A 24,312-nucleotide genomic window follows, 5' to 3' on the forward strand; every position below is an offset into this window, starting at 1 on the left:
GGTCTGGGGGCTGTATATGTGGTGTATGGTCTGTATTCATGTGGTGTATGGACTGGTGGCTGTATATGTGGTGTATGAACTGGTGGCTGTATATGTGGTGTATGGTCTGTATTCATGTGGTGTATGGACTGGTGGCTGTATATGTGGTGTATGTTCTGGGGGCTGTATATGTGGTGTATGGACTGGGGGCTGTATATGTGGTGTATGGTCTGGGGGCTGTATATGTGGTGTATGGTCTGTATTCATGTGGTGTATGGACTGGTGGCTGTATATGTGGTGTATGAACTGGTGGCTATATATGTGGTGTATGAACTGGTGGCTGTATATGTGGTGTATGAACTGGTGGCTGTATATGTGGTGTATGGTCTGTATTCATGTGGTGTATGAACTGGTGGCTGTATATGTGGTGTATGGTCTGTATTCATGTGGTGTATGGACTGGTGGCTGTATATGTGGTGTATGGACTGGTGGCTGTATATGTGGTGTATGGTCTGTATTCATGTGGTGTATGGACTGGTGGCTGTATATGTGGTGTATGGTCTGGTGGCTATATATGTGGTGTATGGTCTGTATTCATGTGGTGTATGGTCTGGTGGCTATATATGTGGTGTATGAACTGGTGACTATATATGTGGTGTATGAACTGGTGACTATATATGTGGTGTATGGTCTAAGATTTTATTGATTTAGCCCCTATAACCATCTATTGGGTGTTACTAAAGAGGCCTCTGGTCTTCGGATCCCTGTTTGAAGAGGGAACAAGGGCTGGCGCTTCATTCTTGATTTGTGGACAAGCTAGAAGCACAATATTACACAGAACTATGTTGTAATCTACAAACATGGAGATTATCCAAAGTATGAGGAAATAAAGCACATGGCTGATGTCCACATCCTGGATTACTGCCAACTTAATCACATACTGTGTAACCTCGAGTTCAAATAAAATTCTCAAAAATTTCCAGTGAAATCCATTCAATTCCATATATAAAGGCGTTAGACACTAGAAAACATTACTCCCAGACCCTACAGACAAGGAGAGCAGACTACGCAGGTGGGTGACGGCTCTTCCTCCATTATATCTATCACGTTTCTGACATTTCGGGATTCATAGAGGACGGTAGAGCACAGGTAACAGGAGCAACATACAGCTATTAATGGACCTCCAGCCCAGTCATGTACAGACCCCACTAACCACATTATCAGATCATCTGCAGTTTAGTTGAGAAATGCACTATTAGTTGGGCGCTGTATAACACTATTAGTTGGGCAGTGTATAACACTATTAGTTGGGCAGTGTATAACACTATTAGTTGGGCGCTGTATAACACTATTAGTTGGGCAGTGTATAACACTATTAGTTGGGCGCTGTATAACACTATTAGTTGGGCGCTGTATAACACTATTAGTTGGGCAGTGTATAACACTATTAGTTGGGCAGTGTATAACACTATTAGTTGGGCGCTGTATAACACTATTAGTTGGGCACTGTATAACACTATTAGTTGGGTTCTGTATAACACTATTAGTTGGGCAGTGTATAACACTATTAGTTGGGCAGTGTATAACACTATTAGTTGGGCGCTGTATAACACTATTAGTTGGGCTGTGTATAACACTATTAGTTGGGCACTGTATAACACTATTAGTTGGGCACTGTATAACACTATTAGTTGGGCACTGTATAACACTATTAGTTGGGCGCTGTATAACACTATTAGTTGGGCTGTGTATAACACTATTAGTTGGGCACTGTATAACACTATTAGTTGGGCGCTGTATAACACTATTAGTTGGGCTGTGTATAACACTATTAGTTGGGCGCTGTATAACACTATTAGTTGGGCACTGTATAACACTATTAGTTGGGCGCTGTATAACACTATTAGTTGGGCTGTGTATAACACTATTAGTTGGGCGCTGTATAACACTATTAGTTGGGCGCTGTATAACACTATTATTTGGGCTCTGTATAACACTATTAGTTGGGCGCTGTATAACACTATTAGTTGGGCGCTGTATAACACTATTAGTTGGGCAGTGTATAACACTATTAGTTGGGCAGTGTATAACACTATTAGTTGGGTGCTGTATAACACTATTAGTTGGGTGCTGTATAACACTATTAGTTGGGCAGTGTATAACACTATTAGTTGGGCGCTGTATAACACTATTAGTTGGGTGCTGTATAACACTATTAGTTGGGCAGTGTATAACACTATTAGTTGGGCGCTGTATAACACTATTAGTTGGGCAGTGTATAACACTATTAGTTGGGCGCTGTATAACACTATTAGTTGGGCACTGTATAACACTATTAGTTGGGCTGTGTATAACACTATTAGTTGGGCGCTGTATAACACTATTAGTTGGGCAGTGTATAACACTATTAGTTGGGCAGTGTATAACACTATTAGTTGGGTGCTGTATAACACTATTAGTTGGGTGCTGTATAACACTATTAGTTGGGCTCTGTATAACACTATTAGTTGGGCAGTGTATAACACTATTAGTTGGGCACTGTATAACACTATTAGTTGGGCAGTGTATAACACTATTAGTTGGGCCGTGTATAACACTATTACTTGGGCGCTGTATAACACTATTAGTTGGGCCCTGTATAACACTATTAGTTGGGCAGTGTATAACACTATTAGTTGGGCGCTGTATAACACTATTAGTTGGGCGCTGTATAACACTATTAGTTGGGCGCTGTATAACACTATTAGTTGGGCGCTGTATAACACTATTAGTTGCGCAGTGTATAACACTATTAGTTGGGCAGTGTATAACACTATTAGTTGGGCAGTGTATAACACTATTAGTTGGGCGCTGTATAACACTATTAGTTGGGCAGTGTATAACACTATTAGTTGGGCAGTGTATAACACTATTATTCGGGCGCTGTATAACACTATTAGTTGGGCGGTCTATAACACTATTAGTTGGACACTGTATAACACTATTAGTTGGGCAGTGTATAACACTATTAGTTGGGCAGTGTATAACACTATTAGTTGGGCAGTGTATAACACTATTAGTTGGGCAGTGTATAACACTATTAGTTGGGCGCTGTATAACACTATTAGTTGGGCACTTTATAACACTATTAGTTGGGCAGTGTATAACACTATTAGTTGGGCTGTGTATAACACTATTAGTTGGGCAGTGTATAACACTATTAGTTGGGCAGTATATAACACTATTAGTTGGGCAGTGTATAACACTATTAGTTGGGCGCTGTATAACACTATTAGTTGGGCAGTGTATAACACTATTAGTTGTGCGCTGTATAACACTATTAGTTGGGCAGTGTATAACACTATTAGTTGGGCGCTGTATAACACTATTAGTTGGGCGCTGTATAACACTATTACTTGGGCTCTGTATAACACTATTAGTTGGGTGCTGTATAACACTATTAGTTGGGCGCTGTATAACACTATTAGTTGGGCAGTGTATAACACTATTAGTTGGGCGCTGTATAACACTATTAGTTGGGTAGTGTATAACACTACTAGTTGGGCAGTGTATAACACTATTAGTTGGGCAGTGTATAACACTATTAGTTGGGCAGTGTATAACACTATTAGTTGGGCTGTGTATAACACTATTAGTTGGGCGCTGTATAACACTATTAGTTGGGCGGTGTATAACACTATTAGTTGGGCGCTGTATAACACTATTAGTTGGGCAGTGTATAACACTATTAGTTGGGCGCTGTATAACACTATTAGTTGGGCGGTGTATAACACTATTAGTTGGGCAGTGTATAACACTATTAGTGGGGCAGTGTATAACACTATTAGTTGGGCGCTGTATAACACTATTAGTTGGGCTCTGTATAACACTATTAGTTGGGCGCTGTATAACACTATTAGTTGTGCGCTGTATAGCAGTATTTGTTGGGCAGTGTATAACACTATTAGTTGGGCAGTGTATAACACTATTAGTTGGGCAGTGTATAACACTATTAGTTGGGTGCTGTATAACACTATTAGTTGGGCAGTGTATAACACTATTAGTTGGGCGCTGTATAACACTATTAGTTGGGCACTGTGTAACTCTATTAGTTGGGCAGTGTATAACACTATTAGTTGGGTGCTGTATAACACTATTAGTTGGGCAGTGTATAACACTATTAGTTGGTTGCTGTATAACACTAGTAGTTGGGCAGTGTATAACACTATTAGTTGGGTGCTGTATAACACTATTAGTTGGGCGCTGTATAACACTATTAGTTGGGCAGTGTATAACACTATTAGTTGGGCAGTGTATAACACTATTAGTTGGGTACTGTATAACACTATTAGTTGGGCAGTGTATAACACTATTAGTTGGGCGCTGTAAAACACTATTAGTTGGGGGCTGTATAACACTATTAGTTGGGCAGTGTATAACACTATTAGTTGGGTGCTGTATAACACTATTAGTTGGGCGCTGTATTACACTATTAGTTGGGCAGTGTATAACACTATTAGTTGGGCAGTGTATAACACTATTAGTTGGGCAGTGTATAACACTATTTGTTGGGCAGTGTATAACACTATTAGTTGGGCAGTGTATAACACTATTAGTTGGGCACTGTATAACACTATTAGTTGGGCGCTGTATAACACTATAAGTTGGGTGCTGTATAACACTATTAGTTGGGCAGTGTATAACACTATTAGTTGGGCGCTGTATAACACTATTAGTTGGGCAGTGTATAACACTATTAGTTGGGCGCTGTATAACACTATCAGTTGGGCGCTGTATAACACTATTAGTTGGGCACTGTATAACACTATTAGTTGGGCAGTGTATAACACTATTAGTTGGGCAGTGTATAACACTATTAGTTGGGCAGTGTATAACACTATTAGTTGGGCGCTGTATAACACTATTAGTTGGGCAGTGTATAACACTATTAGTTGGGCGCTGTATAACACTATTAGTTGGGCGCTGTATAACACTATTAGTTGGGCACTGTATAACACTATTAGTTGGGCAGTGTATAACACTATTAGTTGGGCAGTGTATAACACTAGTAGTTGGGCAGTGTATAACACTATTAGTTGGGCACTGTATAACACTATTAGTTGGGCAGTGTATAACACTATTAGTTGGGCGCTGTATAACAGTATTAGTTGGGTGCTGTATAACACTATTAGTTGGTTGCTGTATAACACTATTAGTTGGGCAGTGTATAACACTATAAGTTGTGCGCTGTATAACAGTATTAGTTGGGTGCTGTATAACACTATTAGTTGGGCAGTGTATAACAATAGTAGTTGGGCGCTGTATAACACTATTAGTTGGGTAGTGTATAACACTATTAGTTGGGCGCTGTATAACACTATTAGTTGGGTAGTGTATAACACTATTAGTTGGGCGCTGTATAACACTATTAGTTGGGCGGTGTATAACACTATTAGTTGGGCAGTGTATAACACTAGTAGTTGGGCAGTGTATAGCACTTAGTTGGGCAGTGTATAACACTATTAGTTGGGCAGTGTATAACACTACTAGTTGGGCAGTGTATAACACTAGTAGTTGGGCAGTGTATAACACTATTAGTTGGGCAGTGTATAACACTATTAGTTGGGCGCTGTATAACACTATTAGTTGGGTGCTGTATAACACTATTAGTTGGGCACTGTATAACACTATTAGTTGGGCAGTGTATAACAGTATTAGTTGGGCGCTGTATAACACTATTAGTTGGGCAGTGTATAACACTATTAGTTGGGCGCTGTATAACACTATTAGTTGGGCAGTGTATAACACTATTAGTTGGGCGCTGTATAACACTATTAGTTGGGCGCTGTATAACACTATTAGTTGGGCGCTGTATAACAGTATTTGTTGGGCAGTGTATAACACTATTAGTTGGGCAGTGTATAACACTATTAGTTGGGCTCTGTATAACACTATTAGTTGGGCGCTGTATAACACTATTAGTTGGGCGCTGTATAACACTATTAGTTGGGCGCTGTATAACACTATTAGTTGGGCGCTGTATAACAATAGTAGTTGGGCGCTGTATAACACTATTAGTTGGGCTGTGTATAACACTATTTGTTGGGCTGTGTATAACACTATTAGTTGGCTGTGTATAACAATAGTAGTTGGGCGCTGTATAACACTATTAGTTGGGCGCTGTATAACACTATTAGTTGGGCGCTGTATAACACTATTAGTTGGGCGCTGTATAACACTAGTAGTTGGGCGGTGTATAACAATAGTAGTTGGGCGCTGTATAACACTATTAGTTGGGCGCTGTATAACACTATTAGTTGGGCGCTGTATAACACTATTAGTTGGGCAGTGTATAACACTATTAGTTGGGCAGTGTATAACACTATTAGTTGGGCGCTGTATAACACTATTAGTTGGGCGCTGTATAACACTATTAGTTGGGCAGTGTATAACACTATTAGTTGGGCAGTGTATAACACTATTAGTTGGGCAGTGTATAACACTATTAGTTGGGCAGTGTATAACACTATTAGTTGGGCAGTGTATAACACTATTAGTTGGGTGCTGTATAACACTATTAGTTGGGCTGTGTATAACACTATTAGTTGGGCAGTGTATAACACTATTAGTTGGGCAGTGTATAACACTATTAGTTGGGCGCTGTATAACACTATTAGTTGGGCAGTGTATAACACTATTAGTTGGGCGCTGTATAACACTATTAGTTGGGCAGTGTATAACACTATTAGTTGGGCACTGTATAACAATAGTAGTTGGGCGCTGTATAACACTATTAGTTGGGCTGTGTATAACACTATTAGTTGGGCGCTGTATAACACTATTAGTTGGGCGCTGTATAACACTATTAGTTGGGCAGTGTATAACACTATTAGTTGGGCGCTGTATAACACTATTAGTTGGGCGCTGTATAACACTATTAGTTGGGCGCTGTATAACACTATTAGTTGGGCAGTGTATAACACTATTAGTTGGGCGCTGTATAACACTATTAGTTGGGCGCTGTATAACACTATTAGTTGGGCAGTGTATAACACTATTAGTTGGGCGCTGTATAACACTATTAGTTGGGCAGTGTATAACACTATTAGTTGGGCGCTGTATAACACTATTAGTTGGGCAGTGTATAACACTATTAGTTGGGCAGTGTATAACACTATAAGTTGGGCGCTGTATAACACTATTAGTTGGGCAGTATATAACACTATTAGTTGGGTGCTGTATAACACTATTAGTTGGGCACTGTATAACACTATTAGTTGGGCACTGTATAACACTATTAGTTGGGCGCTGTATAACACTATTACTTGGGCGCTGTATAACACTATTAGTTGGGCAGTGTATAACACTATTAGTTGGGCACTGTATAACACTATTAGTTGGGCGCTGTATAACACTATTACTTGGACAGTGTATAACACTATTAGTTGGGCCCTGTATAACACTATAAGTTGGGTGCTGTATAACACTATTAGTTGGGCAGTGTATAACACTATTAGTTGGGTGCTGTATAACACTATTAGTTGGGTGCTGTATAACACTATTAGTTGGGCACTGTATAACACTATTAGTTGGGCAGTGTATAACACTATTAGTTGGGCAGTGTATAACACTATTAGTTGGGCAGTGTATAAAACTATTAGTTGGGCGCTGTATAACACTATTAGTTGGGCAGTGTATAACACTATTAGTTGGGCGCTGTATAACACTATTAGTTGGGCGCTGTATAACACTATTAGTTGGGCAGTGTATAACACTATTAGTTGGGCAGTGTATAACACTATTAGTTGGGCAGTGTATAACACTATTAGTTGGGCGCTGTATAACACTATTAGTTGGGCTCTGTATAACACTATTAGTTGGGCAGTGTATAACACTATTAGTTGGGGCGCTGTATAACACTATTAGTTGGGCACTGTATAACACTATTAGTTGGGCAGTGTATAACACTATTAGTTGGGCAGTGTATAACACTAGTAGTTGGTTGCTGTATAACACTATTAGTTGGGCAGTGTATAACACTATAAGTTGTGCGCTGTATAACAGTATTAGTTGGGTGCTGTATAACACTATTAGTTGGGCAGTGTATAACAATAGTAGTTGGGCGCTGTATAACACTATTAGTTGGGTAGTGTATAACACTATTAGTTGGGCGCTGTATAACACTATTAGTTGGGCAGTGTATAACACTATAAGTTGTGCGCTGTATAACAGTATTAGTTGGGTGCTGTATAACACTATTAGTTGGGCAGTGTATAACAATAGTAGTTGGGCGCTGTATAACACTATTAGTTGGGTAGTGTATAACACTATTAGTTGGGCTCTGTATAACACTATTAGTTGGGCGCTGTATAACACTATTAGTTGGGCGGTGTATAACACTATTAGTTGGGCAGTGTATAACACTAGTAGTTGGGCAGTGTATAGCACTTAGTTGGGCAGTGTATAACACTATTAGTTGGGCAGTGTATAACACTACTAGTTGGGCACTGTATAACACTATTAGTTGGGCAGTGTATAACACTATTAGTTGGGCGGTGTATAACACTAGTAGTTGGGCAGTGTATAACACTATTAGTTGGGCAGTGTATAACACTATTAGTTGGGCGCTGTATAACACTATTAGTTGGGTGCTGTATAACACTATTAGTTGGGCACTGTATAACACTATTAGTTGGGCAGTGTATAACAGTATTAGTTGGGCGCTGTATAACACTATTAGTTGGGCAGTGTATAATACTATTAGTTGGGCGCTGTATAACACTATTAGTTGGGGCGCTGTATAACACTATTAGTTGGGCGCTGTATAACACTATTAGTTGGGCGCTGTATAACACTATTAGTTGGGCGCTGTATAACACTATTAGTTGTGCGCTGTATAACAGTATTTGTTGGGCAGTGTATAACACTATTAGTTGGGCAGTGTATAACACTATTAGTTGGGCGCTGTATAACACTATTAGTTGGGCGCTGTATAACACTATTAGTTGGGCGCTGTATAACACTATTAGTTGGGCGCTGTATAACACTATTAGTTGGGCGCTGTATAACATTATTAGTTGGGTGCTGTATAACACTATTAGTTGGGCTGTGTATAACACTATTTGTTGGGCTGTGTATAACACTATTAGTTGGGCTGTGTATAACAATAGTAGTTGGGCGCTGTATAACACTATTAGTTGGGCGCTGTATAACACTATTAGTTGGGCGCTGTATAACACTATTAGTTGGGCGCTGTATAACACTAGTAGTTGGGCGGTGTATAACAATAGTAGTTGGGCGCTGTATAACACTATTAGTTGGGCGCTGTATAACACTATTAGTTGGGCGCTGTATAACACTATTAGTTGGGCAGTGTATAACACTATTAGTTGGGCAGTGTATAACACTATTAGTTGGGCGCTGTATAACACTATTAGTTGGGCGCTGTATAACACTATTAGTTGGGCAGTGTATAACACTATTAGTTGGGCAGTGTATAACACTATTAGTTGGGCAGTGTATAACACTATTAGTTGGGCAGTGTATAACACTATTAGTTGGGCAGTGTATAACACTATTAGTTGGGCAGTGTATAACACTATTAGTTGGGCAGTGTATAACACTATTAGTTGGGCGCTGTATAACACTATTAGTTGGGCGGTGTATAACACTATTAGTTAGGCAGTGTATAACACTATTAGTTGGGCAGTGTATAACACTATTAGTTGGGCAGTGTATAACACTATTAGTTGGGCTGTGTATAACACTATTAGTTGGGCAGTGTATAACACTATTAGTTGGGCAGTGTATAACACTATTAGTTGGGCTCTGTATAACACTATTAGTTGGGCGCTGTATAACACTATTAGTTGAGCGCTGTATAACACTATTAGTTGGGCGCTGTATAACACTATTAGTTGGGCGCTGTATAACACTATTAGTTGGGCTCTGTATAACACTATTAGTTGGGCAGTGTATAACACTATTAGTTGGGCGCTGTATAACACTATTAGTTGGGCGCTGTATAACACTATTAGTTGGGCTCTGTATAACACTATTAGTCGGGCAGTGTATAACACTATTAGTCAGGCGCTGTATAACACTATTAGTTGGGCGCTGTATAACACTATAAGTTGGGCGCTGTATAACACTATTAGTTGGGCGCTGTATAACACTATTAGTTGGGCACTGTATAACACTTAGTTGGGTGCTGTATAACACTATTAGTTGGGCGCTGTATAACACTATTAGTTGGGTGCTGTATAACACTATTAGTTGGGCTCTGTATAACACTATTAGTTGGGCTCTGTATAACACTATTAGTTGGGCGCTGTATAACACTATTAGTTGGGCGCTGTATAACACTATTAGTTGGGCTCTGTATAACACTATTAGTTGGGCGCTGTATAACACTATTAGTTGGGCTCTGTATAACACTATTAGTTGGGCGCTGTATAACACTATTAGTTGGGCTCTGTATAACACTATTAGTTGGGCGCTGTATAACACTATTAGTTGGGCAGTGTATAACACTATTAGTCAGGCGCTGTATAACACTATTAGTTGGGCAGTGTATAACACTATTAGTTGGGGGCTGTATAACACTATTAGTTGGGCACTGTATAACACTATTAGTTGGGCAGTGTATAACACTATTAGTTGGGCGTTGTATAACACTATTAGTTGGGCACTGTATAACACTATTAGTTGGGCAGTGTATAACACTATTAGTTGGGCAGTGTATAACTATTAGTTGGGCAGTGTATAACACTATTAGTTGGGCGTTGTATAACACTATTAGTTGGGCACTGTATAACACTATTAGTTGGGCAGTGTATAACACTATTAGTTGGGCAGTGTATAACTATTAGTTGGGCAGTGTATAACACTATTAGTTGGGCGTTGTATAACACTATTAGTTGGGCACTGTATAACACTATTAGTTGGGCAGTGTATAACACTATTAGTTGGGCAGTGTATAACACTATTAGTTGGGCAGTGTATAACACTATTAGTTGGGCGGTGTATAACAATAGTAGTTGGGCGCTGTATAACACTATTAGTTGGGCGGTGTATAACACTATTAGTTGGGCAGTGTATAACACTATTAGTGGGGCAGTGTATAACACTATTAGTTGGGCACTGTATAACACTATTAGTTGGGCAGTGTATAACACTATTAGTTGGGCGGTGTATAACACTATTAGTTGGGCAGTGTCAAACACTATTAGTTGGGCGCTGTATAACACTATTAGTTGTGCTGTGTATAACTATTAGTTGGGCGCTGTATAACACTATTAGTTGGGTGGTGTATAACACTATTAGTTGGGCAGTGTATAACACTATTAGTTGGGCAGTGTATAACACTATTAGTTGGGTCGCTTGTATAAACCTATAGTTGGGCGCTGTATAACACTATTAGTTGGGCGCTGTATAACACTATTAGTTGGGCGCTGTATAACACTATTAGTTGGGTGCTGTATAAACACTATTAGTTGGGCAGTGTATAACACTATTAGTTGGGCAGTGTATAACACTATTAGTTGGCAGTGTATAACACTATAATTTGGGGCGCTGTATAACACTATTAGTTGGGCGCTGTATACACTATTAGTTGGGCAGTGTATAACACTATTAGTTGGGCATGTGTATAACACTATTAGTTGAGCAGTGTATAACACTATTAGTTGGGCTCTGTATAACACTATTAGTTGGGCGCTGTATAACACTATTAGTTGGGCAGTGTATAACACTATTAGTTGGGCAGTGTATAACACTATTAGTTGGGCGCTGTATAACACTATTAGTTGGGCAGTGTATAACACTATTAGTTGGGCGCTGTATAACACTATTAGTTGGGCAGTGTATAACACTATTAGTTGGGCAGTGTATAACACTATTAGTTGGGCAGTGTATAACACTATTAGTTGGGCAGTGTATAACACTATTAGTTGGGCAGTGTATAACACTATTAGTTGGGCGCTGTATAACACTATTAGTTGGGCACTGTATAACACTATTAGTCAGGCGCTGTATAACACTATTAGTTGGGCAGTGTATAACACTATTAGTTGGGCAGTGTATAACACTATTAGTTGGGCGCTGTATAACACTATTAGTTGGGCGCTGTATAACACTATTAGTTGGGCAGTGTATAACACTATTAGTTGGGCAGTGTATAACACTATTATTTGGGCGCTGTATAACACTATTAGTTGGGCAGTGTATAACACTATTAGTTGGGCGTTGTATAACACTATTAGTTGGGCAGTGTATAACACTATTAGTTGGGCAGTGTATAACACTATTAGTTTGGCAGTGTATAACACTATTAGTTGGGCAGTGTATAACACTATTAGTTGGGCGTTGTATAACACTATTAGTTGGGCAGTGTATAACACTATTAGTTGGGCAGTGTATAACACTATTAGTTGGGCAGTGTATAACACTATTAGTTGGGCAGTGTATAACACTATTAGTTGGGCACTGTATAACACTATTAGTTGGGCGCTGTATAACACTATTAGTTGGGCGCTGTATAACACTATTAGTTGGGCGCTGTATAACACTATTAGTTGGGCGCTGTATAACACTATTAGTTGGGCAGTGTATAACACTACTAGTTGGGCGCTGTATAACACTATTAGTTGGGCAGTGTATAACACTATTAGTTGGGCAGTGTATAACACTATTAGTTGGGCAGTGTATAACACTACTAGTTGGGCGCTGTATAACACTATTAGTTGGGCGCTGTATAACACTATTAGTTGGGCAGTGTATAACACTATTAGTTGGGCGTTGTATAACACTATTAGTTGGGCGCTGTATAACACTATTAGTTGGGCGCTGTATAACACTATTAGTTGGTTGCTGTATAACACTATTAGTTGGGTGCTGTATAACACTATTAGTTGGGCAGTGTATAACACTATTAGTTGGGCGCTGTATAACACTATTAGTTGGGCAGTGTATAACACTATTAGTTGGGCAGTGTATAACACTATTAGTTGGGCAGTGTATAACACTATTAGTTGGGCACTGTATAACACTATTAGTTGGGCAGTGTATAACACTATTAGTTGGGTGCTGTATAACACTATTAGTTGGGCGCTGTATAACACTATTAGTTGGGCAGTGTATAACACTATTAGTTGGGCAGTGTATAACACTATTAGTTGGGCGCTGTATAACACTATTAGTTGGGCAGTGTATAACACTATTAGTTGGGCGCTGTATAACACTATTAGTGTAGTATATAATCATATAGCCTTATTCACTTATGTCGCCATTCACGATGCATGTCAGGTGTGAGGTTGCTGCACCCTGCTGTGATGTTATGGACTGTAATATTAGACTATAATAACCTCCTCCTTTCCTTATGTTCTTCTTTCAGGCCTGACGTGGAATCATGATTTTCCTCATTTTCAGCCTCCTATTGATTTTGGTGACAACTAATGCACAAAGACGTGAGTTCCCTACCATGATAGATTTTATATACTGGAGTTTAAAGGGAATCTATCACTAGGTATATTTCGCCATAAATGAGGGCAGCATAAACTAGTGACAGAAATGCTAAAAAGATCGGTTTATTACTTCTATCATTCTGTTCAGCCGTTCTCCTAATATGCAGGAGAATAGGATTCTTGCCACACCCCTCCCCCCGCCCTCCAGCTGCTGATTGACAGCTAACTGCCTATACACAGCATGGATAGATAACTGTCAATCAGCAGCTGGTGGGCGGAGTTTTCTGCTTCTCATGAATATCCAGGACTACTGAGCACATGCACATAATGGAGAGGACTACTTATTGTCCATGTTATTCAGGAGGAGATCTCTGGATCAGCTGTACAGAACAAAATGATCCATCATTCTTTTCAGCTTCTCTGTCACTAGTTTATGCCACCCTGAGAAAGTTACGGTGTACTTTTGCTATTACATTGCTTTAATAAAGTTATAGTACTTTGTAATATATGTTGTTTGTTTTTTTTAAGTTTTTTTTTTAATGTAGGTTTAGATGTCTGTTGATTGGCAGCAGTGAGCGGTAACATGGCCCTCTGCTGCCACCAACAGGAACTGCAGTGCTATCTCACCCCTGTAGATCCCAGCCCCCTGATCAGCCGCATAGCTTTACAGAGGAGAGTCCCGTATCCTTCATGTATGTATATTCTGTGTGGCTTATATATCCCTGCAGTTCCCAGTACAAACATTGGTGGCAGCAGAGAGGGCCGTGTTGCTCATTACTGCTGTCAGTCAACGGAAGTCCTGTATATATGTACAGAGAAAATTATGTTTTTTTTTAATAAAGTTACTTTACCAGGTGATATAACTATATTGAAGCAATATAATAATAACTTTCAGTTTTTGGAGTGTCCCTTTAACAGTACTGCAGGTGTCAGTCTCTCTCTTAAAATAGGTCTTGTCTCTTGTTCCGCTAGGCCACAACTTACTGCTAACAGGAAATCCCTCCCCCCTATATCTGGGTGACAGGAAGTGAGGGTGAGAGAGTGCCTGGTGTACAGAGTGTCTAAGCAGAACCTTCCCACATACACTGCAGCTGTGCACAGGGGGAGTGAGACACCTAGTGGCTGTAGGGGAAATCACAGCTGACATCACATGTGACACCTGGGGTGGTACAAGAACTTAGGGAAGCCCCTGTGGTGGGACATTGCACTGCTTCCGGAAGATTCCCATACATTGTGTATTGTTCTTTGATAAATTGTCTATAATGTATAATATTATAACACTATATATATATATAAACTACACCGAGAAGGAAAAGCTGCAGAATTCTGGAACCCACAGGACGGCAGATGCACATAGTACCTTACATTGTCCCGACACCTGTGGAATAGTCCCAGATTGGTGTCGGTGTCCTGCCAGTTCTGCCACATGTCCCTGTACTAAGCTCTGTCTGTAGTAAATACCTGCAGCGCCACCGCTTGGCCAACAGGAAGTTTACAATGTAGATAATGGGACCCAATGGGAAGATGCTGAGCCTGCCCCCTGCTGGACTGCGACCTGTACTACATATTGTGGGTCACACTGCCCCCTGCTGGACTGCGGCCTGTACTACATATTGTGGGTCACACTGCCCCCTGCCAGCTCACACCAGGCTCTCCCCCACAACTATAAGGAGGGTCACACCAGGCTCTCGCCCACAACTATAAGGAGGGTCACATCAGGCTCTCGCCCACAACTATAAGGAGGGTCACACCAGGCTCTCGCCCACAACTATAAGGAGGGTCACATCAGGCTCTCGCCCACAACTATAAGGAGGGTCACACCAGGCTCTCGCCCACAATTATAAGGAGGGTCACACCAGGCTCTCGCCCACAACTATAAGGAGGGTCACACCAGGCTCTCGCCCACAACTATAAGGAGGGTCACACCAGGCTCTCGTCCACAACTATAAGAAGGGTCACATCAGGCTCTTGCCCACAATTATAAGGAGGGTCACATCAGGCTCTCGCCCACAATTATAAGGAGGGTCACACCAGGCTCTCGCCCACAATTATAAGGAGGGTCACACCAGGCTCTCGCCCACAACTATAAGGAGCGTCACACCAGGCTCTCACCCACAACTATAAGGGTCACACCAGGTTCTCACCCACAACTATAAGGAGGGTCACACCAGGCTCTCGCCCACAACTATAAGGAGCATCACACCAGGCTCTCACCCACAACTATAAGGAGGGTCACACCAGGCTCTCACCCACAACTATAAGGAGGGTCACACCAGGCTCTCGCCCACAACTATAAGGAGGGTCACACCAGGCTCTCGTCCACAACTATAAGAAGGGTCACACCAGGCTCTCGCCCACAATTATAAGGAGGGTCACACCAGGCTCTCGCCCACAACTATAAGGAGGGTCACACCAGGCTCTCGCCCACAACTATAAGGAGGGTCACACCAGGCTCTCGTCCACAACTATAAGAAGGGTCACACCAGGCTCTCGCCCACAACTATAAGGGTCACACCAGGCTCTCGCCCACAATTATAAGGAGGGTCACACCAGGCTCTTGCCCACAATTATAAGGAGGGTCACATCAGGCTCTCGCCCACAATTATAAGGAGGGTCACACCAGGCTCTCGCCCACAATTATAAGGAGGGTCACATCAGGCTCTCGCCCACAACTATAAGGAGCGTCACACCAGGCTCTCACCCACAACTATAAGGGTCACACCAGGTTCTCACCCACAACTATAAGGAGGGTCACACCAGGCTCTCGCCCACAACTATAAGGAGCATCACACCAGGCTCTCACCCACAACTATAAGGAGGGTCACACCAGGCTCTCAACCACAACTATAAGGAGGGTCACACCAGGCTCTCGCCCACAACACTAAGGAGGGTCACACCAGGCTCTCACCCACAACTATAAGAAGGGTCACACCAGGCTCTCGCCCACAACTATAAGGAGGGTCACACCAGGCTCTCGCCCACAACTATAAGGAGGGTCACACCAGGCTCTCACCCACAACTATAAGGAGGGTCACACCAGGCTCTCACCCACAACTATAAGGAGGGTCACACCAGGCTCTCACCCACAACTATAAGGAGGGTCACACCAGGCTCTCACCCACAACTATAAGGAGGGTCACACAAGGCTCTCACCCACAACTATAAGGAGGGTCACACCAGGCTCTCACCCACAACTATAAGGAGGGTCACACCAGGCTCTCACCCACAACTATAAGGAGGGTCACACCAGGCTCTCACCCACAACTATAAGGAGGGTCACACCAGGCTCTCGCCCACAACTATAAGGAGGGTCACACCAGGCTCTCGCCCACAACTATAAGGGTCACACCAGGCTCTCGCCCACAACTATAAGGAGGGTCACACCAGGCTCTCGCCCACAACTATAAGGAGGGTCACACCAGGCTCTCGCCCACAACTATAAGGAGGGTCACACCAGGCTCTCGCCCACAACTATAAGAAGGGTCACACCAGGCTCTCGCCCACAACTATAAGGAGGGTCACACCAGGCTCTCGCCCACAACTATAAGGAGGGTCACACCAGGTGGTGGCCCATCATTTGTACAGTGTGTGCATGAGGCCCTCATTTAGGTGTAATGTATAGGATTGCAGAAAATAACAACCTTACAGGGGGCAGAATACGGCAACTTCCAAAAGGACAAAATCAGGAAAAAAACTCTACATTTTTGGGAAGTAGTAAAATAAAACAGGAGTTGTATGAAGTGAAGATGGGGGGTATTGTAGTGACCCCCAGAACGCAGGATCCCAGATCAGGGGGTTCCACTATATGACGGCTCTTCTTCTGTTTATTATAGCTCAGAATGTTGCACTTAACGGTCGGGCAACGGGATCCACAAACACGGGCATTCTTAGTGCCGCGTCTAACGCCATCGATGGGAATACGGATCCTATCTGGATCCACGGATCATGTTTTTCTTCCCAGTTTGAGTTTTCACCCTGGTGGAGAGTGGATTTATTGCAAACATATAAAATATCTTCTATAACCATCACCAACCGAGGAGACTGCTGTGCGGACCTGACCCAAGGAGCCGAGATCCTCATTGGAGACTCACTGACCAATGATGGGAATAACAACCCCAGGTACTCAATCTGGAATCCTCATTGTCACTAAGCTATTGGGTGTAGGCTAGCTGCTATAATGTCTACTGTACATACACAGCACACACAGAAGAGAGGAGATCCTGCTCCCCTATATCTCTATAGCACACACAGAAGAGGAGATCCTGCTCCCCTATATCTCTATAGCACACCCTCAGAAGAGAGGAGATCCTGCTCCCCTATATCTCTATAGCACACCCTCAGAAGAGAGGAGATCCTGCTCCCCTATATCTATATAGCACACACAGAAGAGGAGATCCTGCTCCCCTATATCTCTATAGCACACACAGAAGAGAAGATCCTGCTCCCCTATATCTCTATAGCACACACAGAAGAGAAGATCCTGCTCCCCTATATCTCTATAGCACACACAGAAGAGGAGATCCTGCTCCCCTATATCTCTATAGCACACCCTCAGGAGAGAGGAGATCCTGCTCCCCTATAACTCTATAGCACACCCTCAGGAGAGGAGATCCTGCTCCCCTATATCTATATAGCACACACAGAAGAGGAGATCCTGCTCCCCTATATCTCTATAGCACACACAGAAGAGAAGATCCTGCTCCCCTATATCTCTATAGCACACACAGAAGAGGAGATCCTGCTCCCCTATATCTCTATAGCACACCCTCAGAAGGGAGAGGAGATCCTGCTCCCCTATAACTCTATAGCACACCCTCAGGAGAGGAGATTCTGCTCCCCTATATCTCTATAGCACACCCTCAGAAGAGGAGATCCTGCTCCCCTATATCTCTATAGCACACACTGGTAAGCAGCAGAATTAAGGACATTATAGAGCAGTACTGATCATTGTAAGGGTTGAATCCAGCACTGGCGGAAGCTTTAACACTAGAGCTTTCAGGGGCTCCTCTGTCTCTTCTGTTGGTCTGCCTTCCTCTGTCTGTGCAGCTGACCCCTGCCTCCTCTGCGTCTGGGCAGCAGTTGTGGTATAATGGGGGGGAGGGCCCCACAAAATGAAAACTAGCAGGGTTCTACAGTACTATAACACTAAACCATATAACAACCAAAGAAAAAAGAAAAGTACTGAACCAGCACACCCAAAATGATGTATCAAAAAATATATAATTTTATTTAAGAACAAACGTAAGACATAAAAACATTTAAAAACATACAAACATATAAGCCACAATAAGCTGCACTAAAACCTCTGTCCACAAGATGGCAGTGGTATACTGCCCATATCCCACAATAAGGAAAAACGATATAAAAATTCCTGCATATGGAGGTAAAGTGCAAGTAAAGCAAAGTAGGGTATCAATAATACATAATATCCTGCCACTACCTTCTACATGCAAAAAGAAAGCCTCAGTGCAAACAATGTAAATGCCTTGGGCCAGGGGTACTCAACAACTTTTAGTCAAGGTCACTTACCGGGGTCTATAGTCAGGTGAAGGTCCGAGCTGAACATCAGTAGGAAACGTGTTTTGTTACTTTTCACAAACGTTCAACTATTTACATACAGAATTGATGCTTATTGGCATTTTTTCTCTCACCAGCCCTGTTGCTCCCCCAGTAGTGTATAGCCCCCCTGTGCGCTCTCCCCAGTAGTATATAGCCCCCTGTTGCTCCCCCAGTAGTATATAGCCCCCCTGTTGCTCCCCCAGTAGTGTATAGCCCCCCTGTGCGCTCTCCCCAGTAGTATATAGCCCCCTGTTGCTCCCCCAGTAGTATATAGCCCCCCTGTGAGCTCCACCCAGTAGTATATAGCCCCCCTGTGCTCTCCCCCTGTAGTATATAGCCCCCCGTGAGCTCTCCCACTGTAGTATATAGCCCCCTGTGAGCTCCCCCCAGTAGTATATAGCCCCCCTGTGCTCTCCCCCTGTAGTATATATCCCCCTGTGAGCTCCCCCCAGTAGTATATAGCCCCCCTGTGCTCTCCCCCTGTAGTATATAGCCCTCTGTGAGCTCCCCCCAGTAGCATATAGCCCCCCTGTGAGCTCCCCCCAGTAGTATATAGCACCCCTGTGTTCTCCCCTGTATTATATAGCCCCCTGTGAGGTCCCCCAGTAGTTTATAGCCCCCCTCTACTATAAAGCCCCCTGTGAGCTCCCCCAGTAGTATATAGCCCCCCTGTGCTCTCCCCCTGTAGTATATAGCCCCCTTTGTGCTCCCCCCAGTAGTATATAGCCCCCCTGTGAGCTCCCCCCCAGTAGTATATAGCACCCCTGTGCTCTCCCCCTGTAGTATATAGCCCTCTGTGAGCTCCCCCAGTAGTATATAGCCCCCTTGTGAGTTCCCCCAGTAGTATATAGCACCCCTATGCTCTCCCCTGTAGTATATAGTCTCCTGTGAGCCCCCCCAGTAATATATAGCCCCCCTGTACTATAAAGCCCCCTGTGAGCTCCCCCCAGTAGTATATAGCCCCCCTGTGCTCTCCCCCTGTAGTATATAGCCCCATGTGAGCTCCCCCCAGTAGTATATAGCCCCCCTGTGAGCTCCCCCCAGTAGTATATAGCACCCCTGTGCTCTCTCCCTGTAGTATATAGCCCTCTGTGAGGTCCCCCCAGTAGTATATAGGCCCCCTGTGTACTCCCCCGAGTAGTATATAGCCCCCTGTGCTCTCCCCCTGTAGTATATAGCCCCCTGTGAGCTCCCCCCAGTAGTATATAGCCCCCCCTGTGCACTCTCCCCTTATAGATGGCATGCCCCCCAGACAAAAAAAAAAACAAAAAAACAAACCACAACTCACCTAGCACCTCGTTCCCCCGCTCGGGCGGTCTTCTTCTTTCCTCCTGGTCCGGCCCCCGGCTGATACACGCTCTCTGGGGATGTCCCGGGGATTCCCCAGCAGAGCGCGCACCAGTGACCTCAGTGTACGCTGCCGGCCTGCACTTCCGGTAGAGCAGGCCAGCGGCGTACACTGAGGTCTGTGGTGCGCGCTCTGCTGGGGAATCCCCGGGATGTCCCTAGAGAGCGCGTATCAGCCGGGGGCCGGACGGACACTGCCCCCAGCCCCACAGGCGTACTGCAATCTAAGGACAGTATGCCTATGGGGCGGGAGGCAGTGCGGTGGGGAGCGGGACCTCCTAATCGCCCCGGGACGGACCGGATCCGAGGCAGTTAGGAGGTCTGACCAGGGGTCCGGACAGCTGGCCTCGGTCCACGGTCCGCCAGTTGAGTACCCCTGCCATAGGCTATCCTATACAACCTGCAACGCGGCCGATGTAATCGGGACAGCTGGAGAAGAACCGCCCAACGCTTTGCGTCGCACAGTGCGACTTCGTCAGGGACAAAAATGTTGTGCTCTCTACAGTCTTATATACATGTAACATTACTTGCAATGAACGCCACCTGATGCCGACATCCCGCCGCTCCGCGCGGACTGGAAGTGCCCTCTGAACTGTAGTGACGTGTAGCGCATGCGCAATACAACATAGCTCCAAAAAAAAAAAAAAATAAACTCAAGAATATTTAATCACCATGCACATAGAACAACCATAAATTAATGTGGGCCGTTTGTATGTTTTTAAATGTTTTAAGATATATTACAATGTTTTTACATGTCTTGATGTGATCACTAACTTTTCAAATTATTGGACTGGTTTCTTTGCAGATGCACCAAAATTTCCTCCATTGCTCTGGGTGGTAGTCAAACCTTCCACTGCGACGACATGACGGGACGATATGTGAACATCATCCGGAATAGAGTCTTAGGATTTCTGAGCTTCTGTGAGGTCGAGGTCTATGGAGTTCTTGCAAATAATTGTTGCTAGCATACAGAATGAGGAATAACGTATATATGTATATTCTGCTAATGAGAATACATAGAAGTAACAAATGATCGTTATCCGACAGGCCGCCATTGTATATGACTTGGTATCCAGAGATTTCTTTTCCGATTAAATTTTTCCTGTCACTAAATGGAAGACTCTTCTCCTTCCTACACCTACAGGAATAATTATGGGGGTCTCTCCCTCCCCTTCCCAATGCTAGGTGACACGGACTTCATAGGGTGGGACTGGTAACAGCCAATGTTTATTAACGACATTAAACGTACAAATATAGGGGGAGATTTATCAGACATGGTGTAAAGTGAGACTGGCTAAGTCGCCCCCGGCAACCAATCAGATTCCACCTTTCATTCCTCACTGACTCTTTGGTAAATGAAAGGTGGAATCTGATTGGTTGCTAGGGGCAACTGAGCCAGTCTCACTTTACACCATGTTTGATAAATCTCCCCCATAGACTTTACATTATAAAACATCAAATAAATTAGGTAACTTCTTCTTATAAATAATGACAAGAATGATAAAACAGGAGATGTCCTTGAAGATTCCCCAAATTAAGGAGCTCCCCCGCCACCATGAGCAAGCCTTGACCCCTCAAGCTTGTGAGTTGCCTCACAGCACCAAAAGCCCTGTCACCTCCATCCTGAAAGGCCTGCCCCCAAAGGTCTGGGCCCGCTGCATTCAGGTGAACCCCGTCATTTATCCCCTTGACCATCTTCAAGACCAATGTGCCTAATGGTTAAGCCCCCGTTCCTGACTACAAATACTGATATGGCCCTGTTCACTTTGATGCAGGCCTTGTTTCACCTTTCAACAGATCCTGTGCGCCCAGTTTACACGGCTTTATTTCCAACCAAACCATGATCGGATTAGGGAACTGGGACCACAACAGGTTATGTCCCAGATCTCTAATTATCTCCTATATGGGGCGGACAGCTAGGTCATTGCCTCCCACGTGTATGGCTAATACATCAGGGCAAGCGTCCAACAAAATGCTGCACTTCAAGGGGAACCCTTTTCCTGACCATACTTCTGAAGCCTAGCCATCGGACCACAGCAAGGTCCCTTGACAAACCCAGCTGCCGGCCATAGGGGTAGGGAACCCCTAACAACATAAGAATGGCCAAGTGTGCCTTCTCGCCAATGGTGCCTGGAACCACTGAGCAAGTGTCCTGGGAATACGTGTCCACCTTCTCTTTTCCTACTACTCCATCTTACTTCAATCCTTCTACTGCTTATCCAGATTAAACTTCTCAAGGGGGAGTCAGGAAAAATTATTAACTTCTGTTGACGGACCCTGTCTGTCAATGGCCTCAGGCCGCAATTGGGTTAATCCCCCCCCCCCCACACACCTACACCTGCCCTAGACCCAAACTCACAGCAAGTTAAAAGCTTTGGATTTTGTGACACATTGATAGCGAGAGACGGACAAGACAAAGACATAGAACACTGGTCAACAGCCAAAAAGATTCCGACATGAAAACAGTTGAACTTAACTAATTTTGGGGGCTGAGATCGAAAATGATGTTCAAATTTTGAAACTGGCTCTAATTTTCAAGATATAGACGTACTATATTTCTCATAGCCTGTGATACAATACTGGGAAATGTTTGATTCGGCTCTGTATATGATTATACTGTGGGGGTGATTCGGCTCTGTATATGGTTATACTGTGGGGGTGATTCGGCTCTGTATATGATTATATTGTGGGGGTGATTCGGCTCTGTATATGATTATATTGTATGGTGATTCGGCTCTGTATATGATTATACTGTGGGGGTGATTCGGCTCTGTATATGATTATATTGTATGGTGATTCGGCTCTGTATATGATTATACTGTGGGGGTGATTCGGCTCTGTATATGATTATACTGTGGGGGTGATTCGGCTCTGTATATGATTATATTCTGGGGGGATTCAGCTCTATATATGATTATACTGTGGGGGTGATTCGGATCTGTATATGATTATATTGTGGGGGTGATTCGGCTCTGTATATGATTATACTGTGGGCAGGGGTGGGCTGGGCTGGGGGGCAGGGTGGCATATGCCCCCCGGGCCGGTCCCCCCCAGGACACTTAAGGGCCGCAGAGGCCGGATATTAATTTGGCCGCTCTGCCTCTTTAAGGCTCCCGGAAGTAGCGGCCGCTGCACTGTGACGCTGTCTCTCTCTCTCACACTTCTCTTCACTTCATTGGTGGTGCAGGCAGCCTGCTGCATCAGGGAGTGAAGAGAAGTGCAGAAGGAGGGAGAGGAGCCGCCCACTGTGCTGACAGGTATCTGGGGAGGGGGTCTGGGGGGGTTACTGTATAGTATTGGGGTCTGTAAGCTGTAAGACACCACCACTATACAGTAGCCTAGGGCTGGCTCGAGCAGGGGACACTCACCTCCCTGTCCGGCCAGCCAGCTTCCACTCTGTGATTCTGCAGTGTGATTAGCCAGGCCTGCTCCTCTCTGCTCTGGTCAGACCTGATTAGAAGAGGCCAGAGCAGCAGAGAAGCGTGGACCTGCTAGTGAGTATATTGGGGAGGTAGGGGGGCATTGTGCTTTGTTCTGTAACATGTGACTCTCCAGTTCTTGCATAACTCCAACTCTTATTATACCCTGGTGACAGGACATGATGAGAGTTGTAGTTTGGTAACAGCTGAGGAGCCACTTGTTAGGAAGCAATCATTTAGGGGTACAGTTTATTTAGTAGTGTTCTCCAACATGTGACTCCTCAGTGCAAAACTATAACTCCCATCATGCCCTGGTGGCAGGAGATAATAGGGATGGTAGTTTAGGAACAGCAGGAGGGTCACATGTTGGAGAACACTTCACTAAATAAACTGTACCCCTAAATAATTGCTTCCTAACAAGTGGCTCCTCAGCTGTTACCAAACTACAACTCCCACCATGCCCTGTTGGCCTGATATAATGGGGGTTCTAGTTTAGGAACAGCAGGAGGGTCACATATTGGAAAACACCACAGTAAATAAACAGTACCCATAAATCATTGCTTCCC

At 43.7% G+C, this 24,312-nt stretch overlaps 1 protein-coding gene across 2 annotated transcripts; it reads left to right on the plus strand.

Moving 5' to 3' along the window:
- Positions 1-960: 960 nt before the first annotated feature.
- Positions 961-21,440, plus strand: LOC138794528 (fucolectin-4-like). Of its 2 annotated transcripts, none has more exons than XM_069973219.1 (4): positions 961-1,051; positions 13,352-13,424; positions 17,255-17,540; positions 21,133-21,440. In XM_069973219.1, the coding sequence occupies exons 2-4, from the start codon at positions 13,367-13,369 to the stop codon at positions 21,290-21,292; spliced, it is 504 nt and encodes a 167-aa protein (XP_069829320.1). In that variant the 5' UTR covers positions 961-1,051; positions 13,352-13,366; the 3' UTR covers positions 21,293-21,440. The 2 variants fall into 2 exon arrangements, with proteins under 2 accessions (XP_069829320.1, XP_069829321.1); XM_069973220.1 differs by lacking the exon at positions 961-1,051 and adding an exon at positions 1,106-1,128.
- Positions 21,441-24,312: the final 2,872 nt, after the last annotated feature.

The sequence above is a fragment of the Dendropsophus ebraccatus genome, chromosome 6 (genome assembly GCF_027789765.1).
Source record: "Dendropsophus ebraccatus isolate aDenEbr1 chromosome 6, aDenEbr1.pat, whole genome shotgun sequence".
NCBI lineage: Eukaryota > Metazoa > Chordata > Amphibia > Anura > Hylidae > Dendropsophus > Dendropsophus ebraccatus.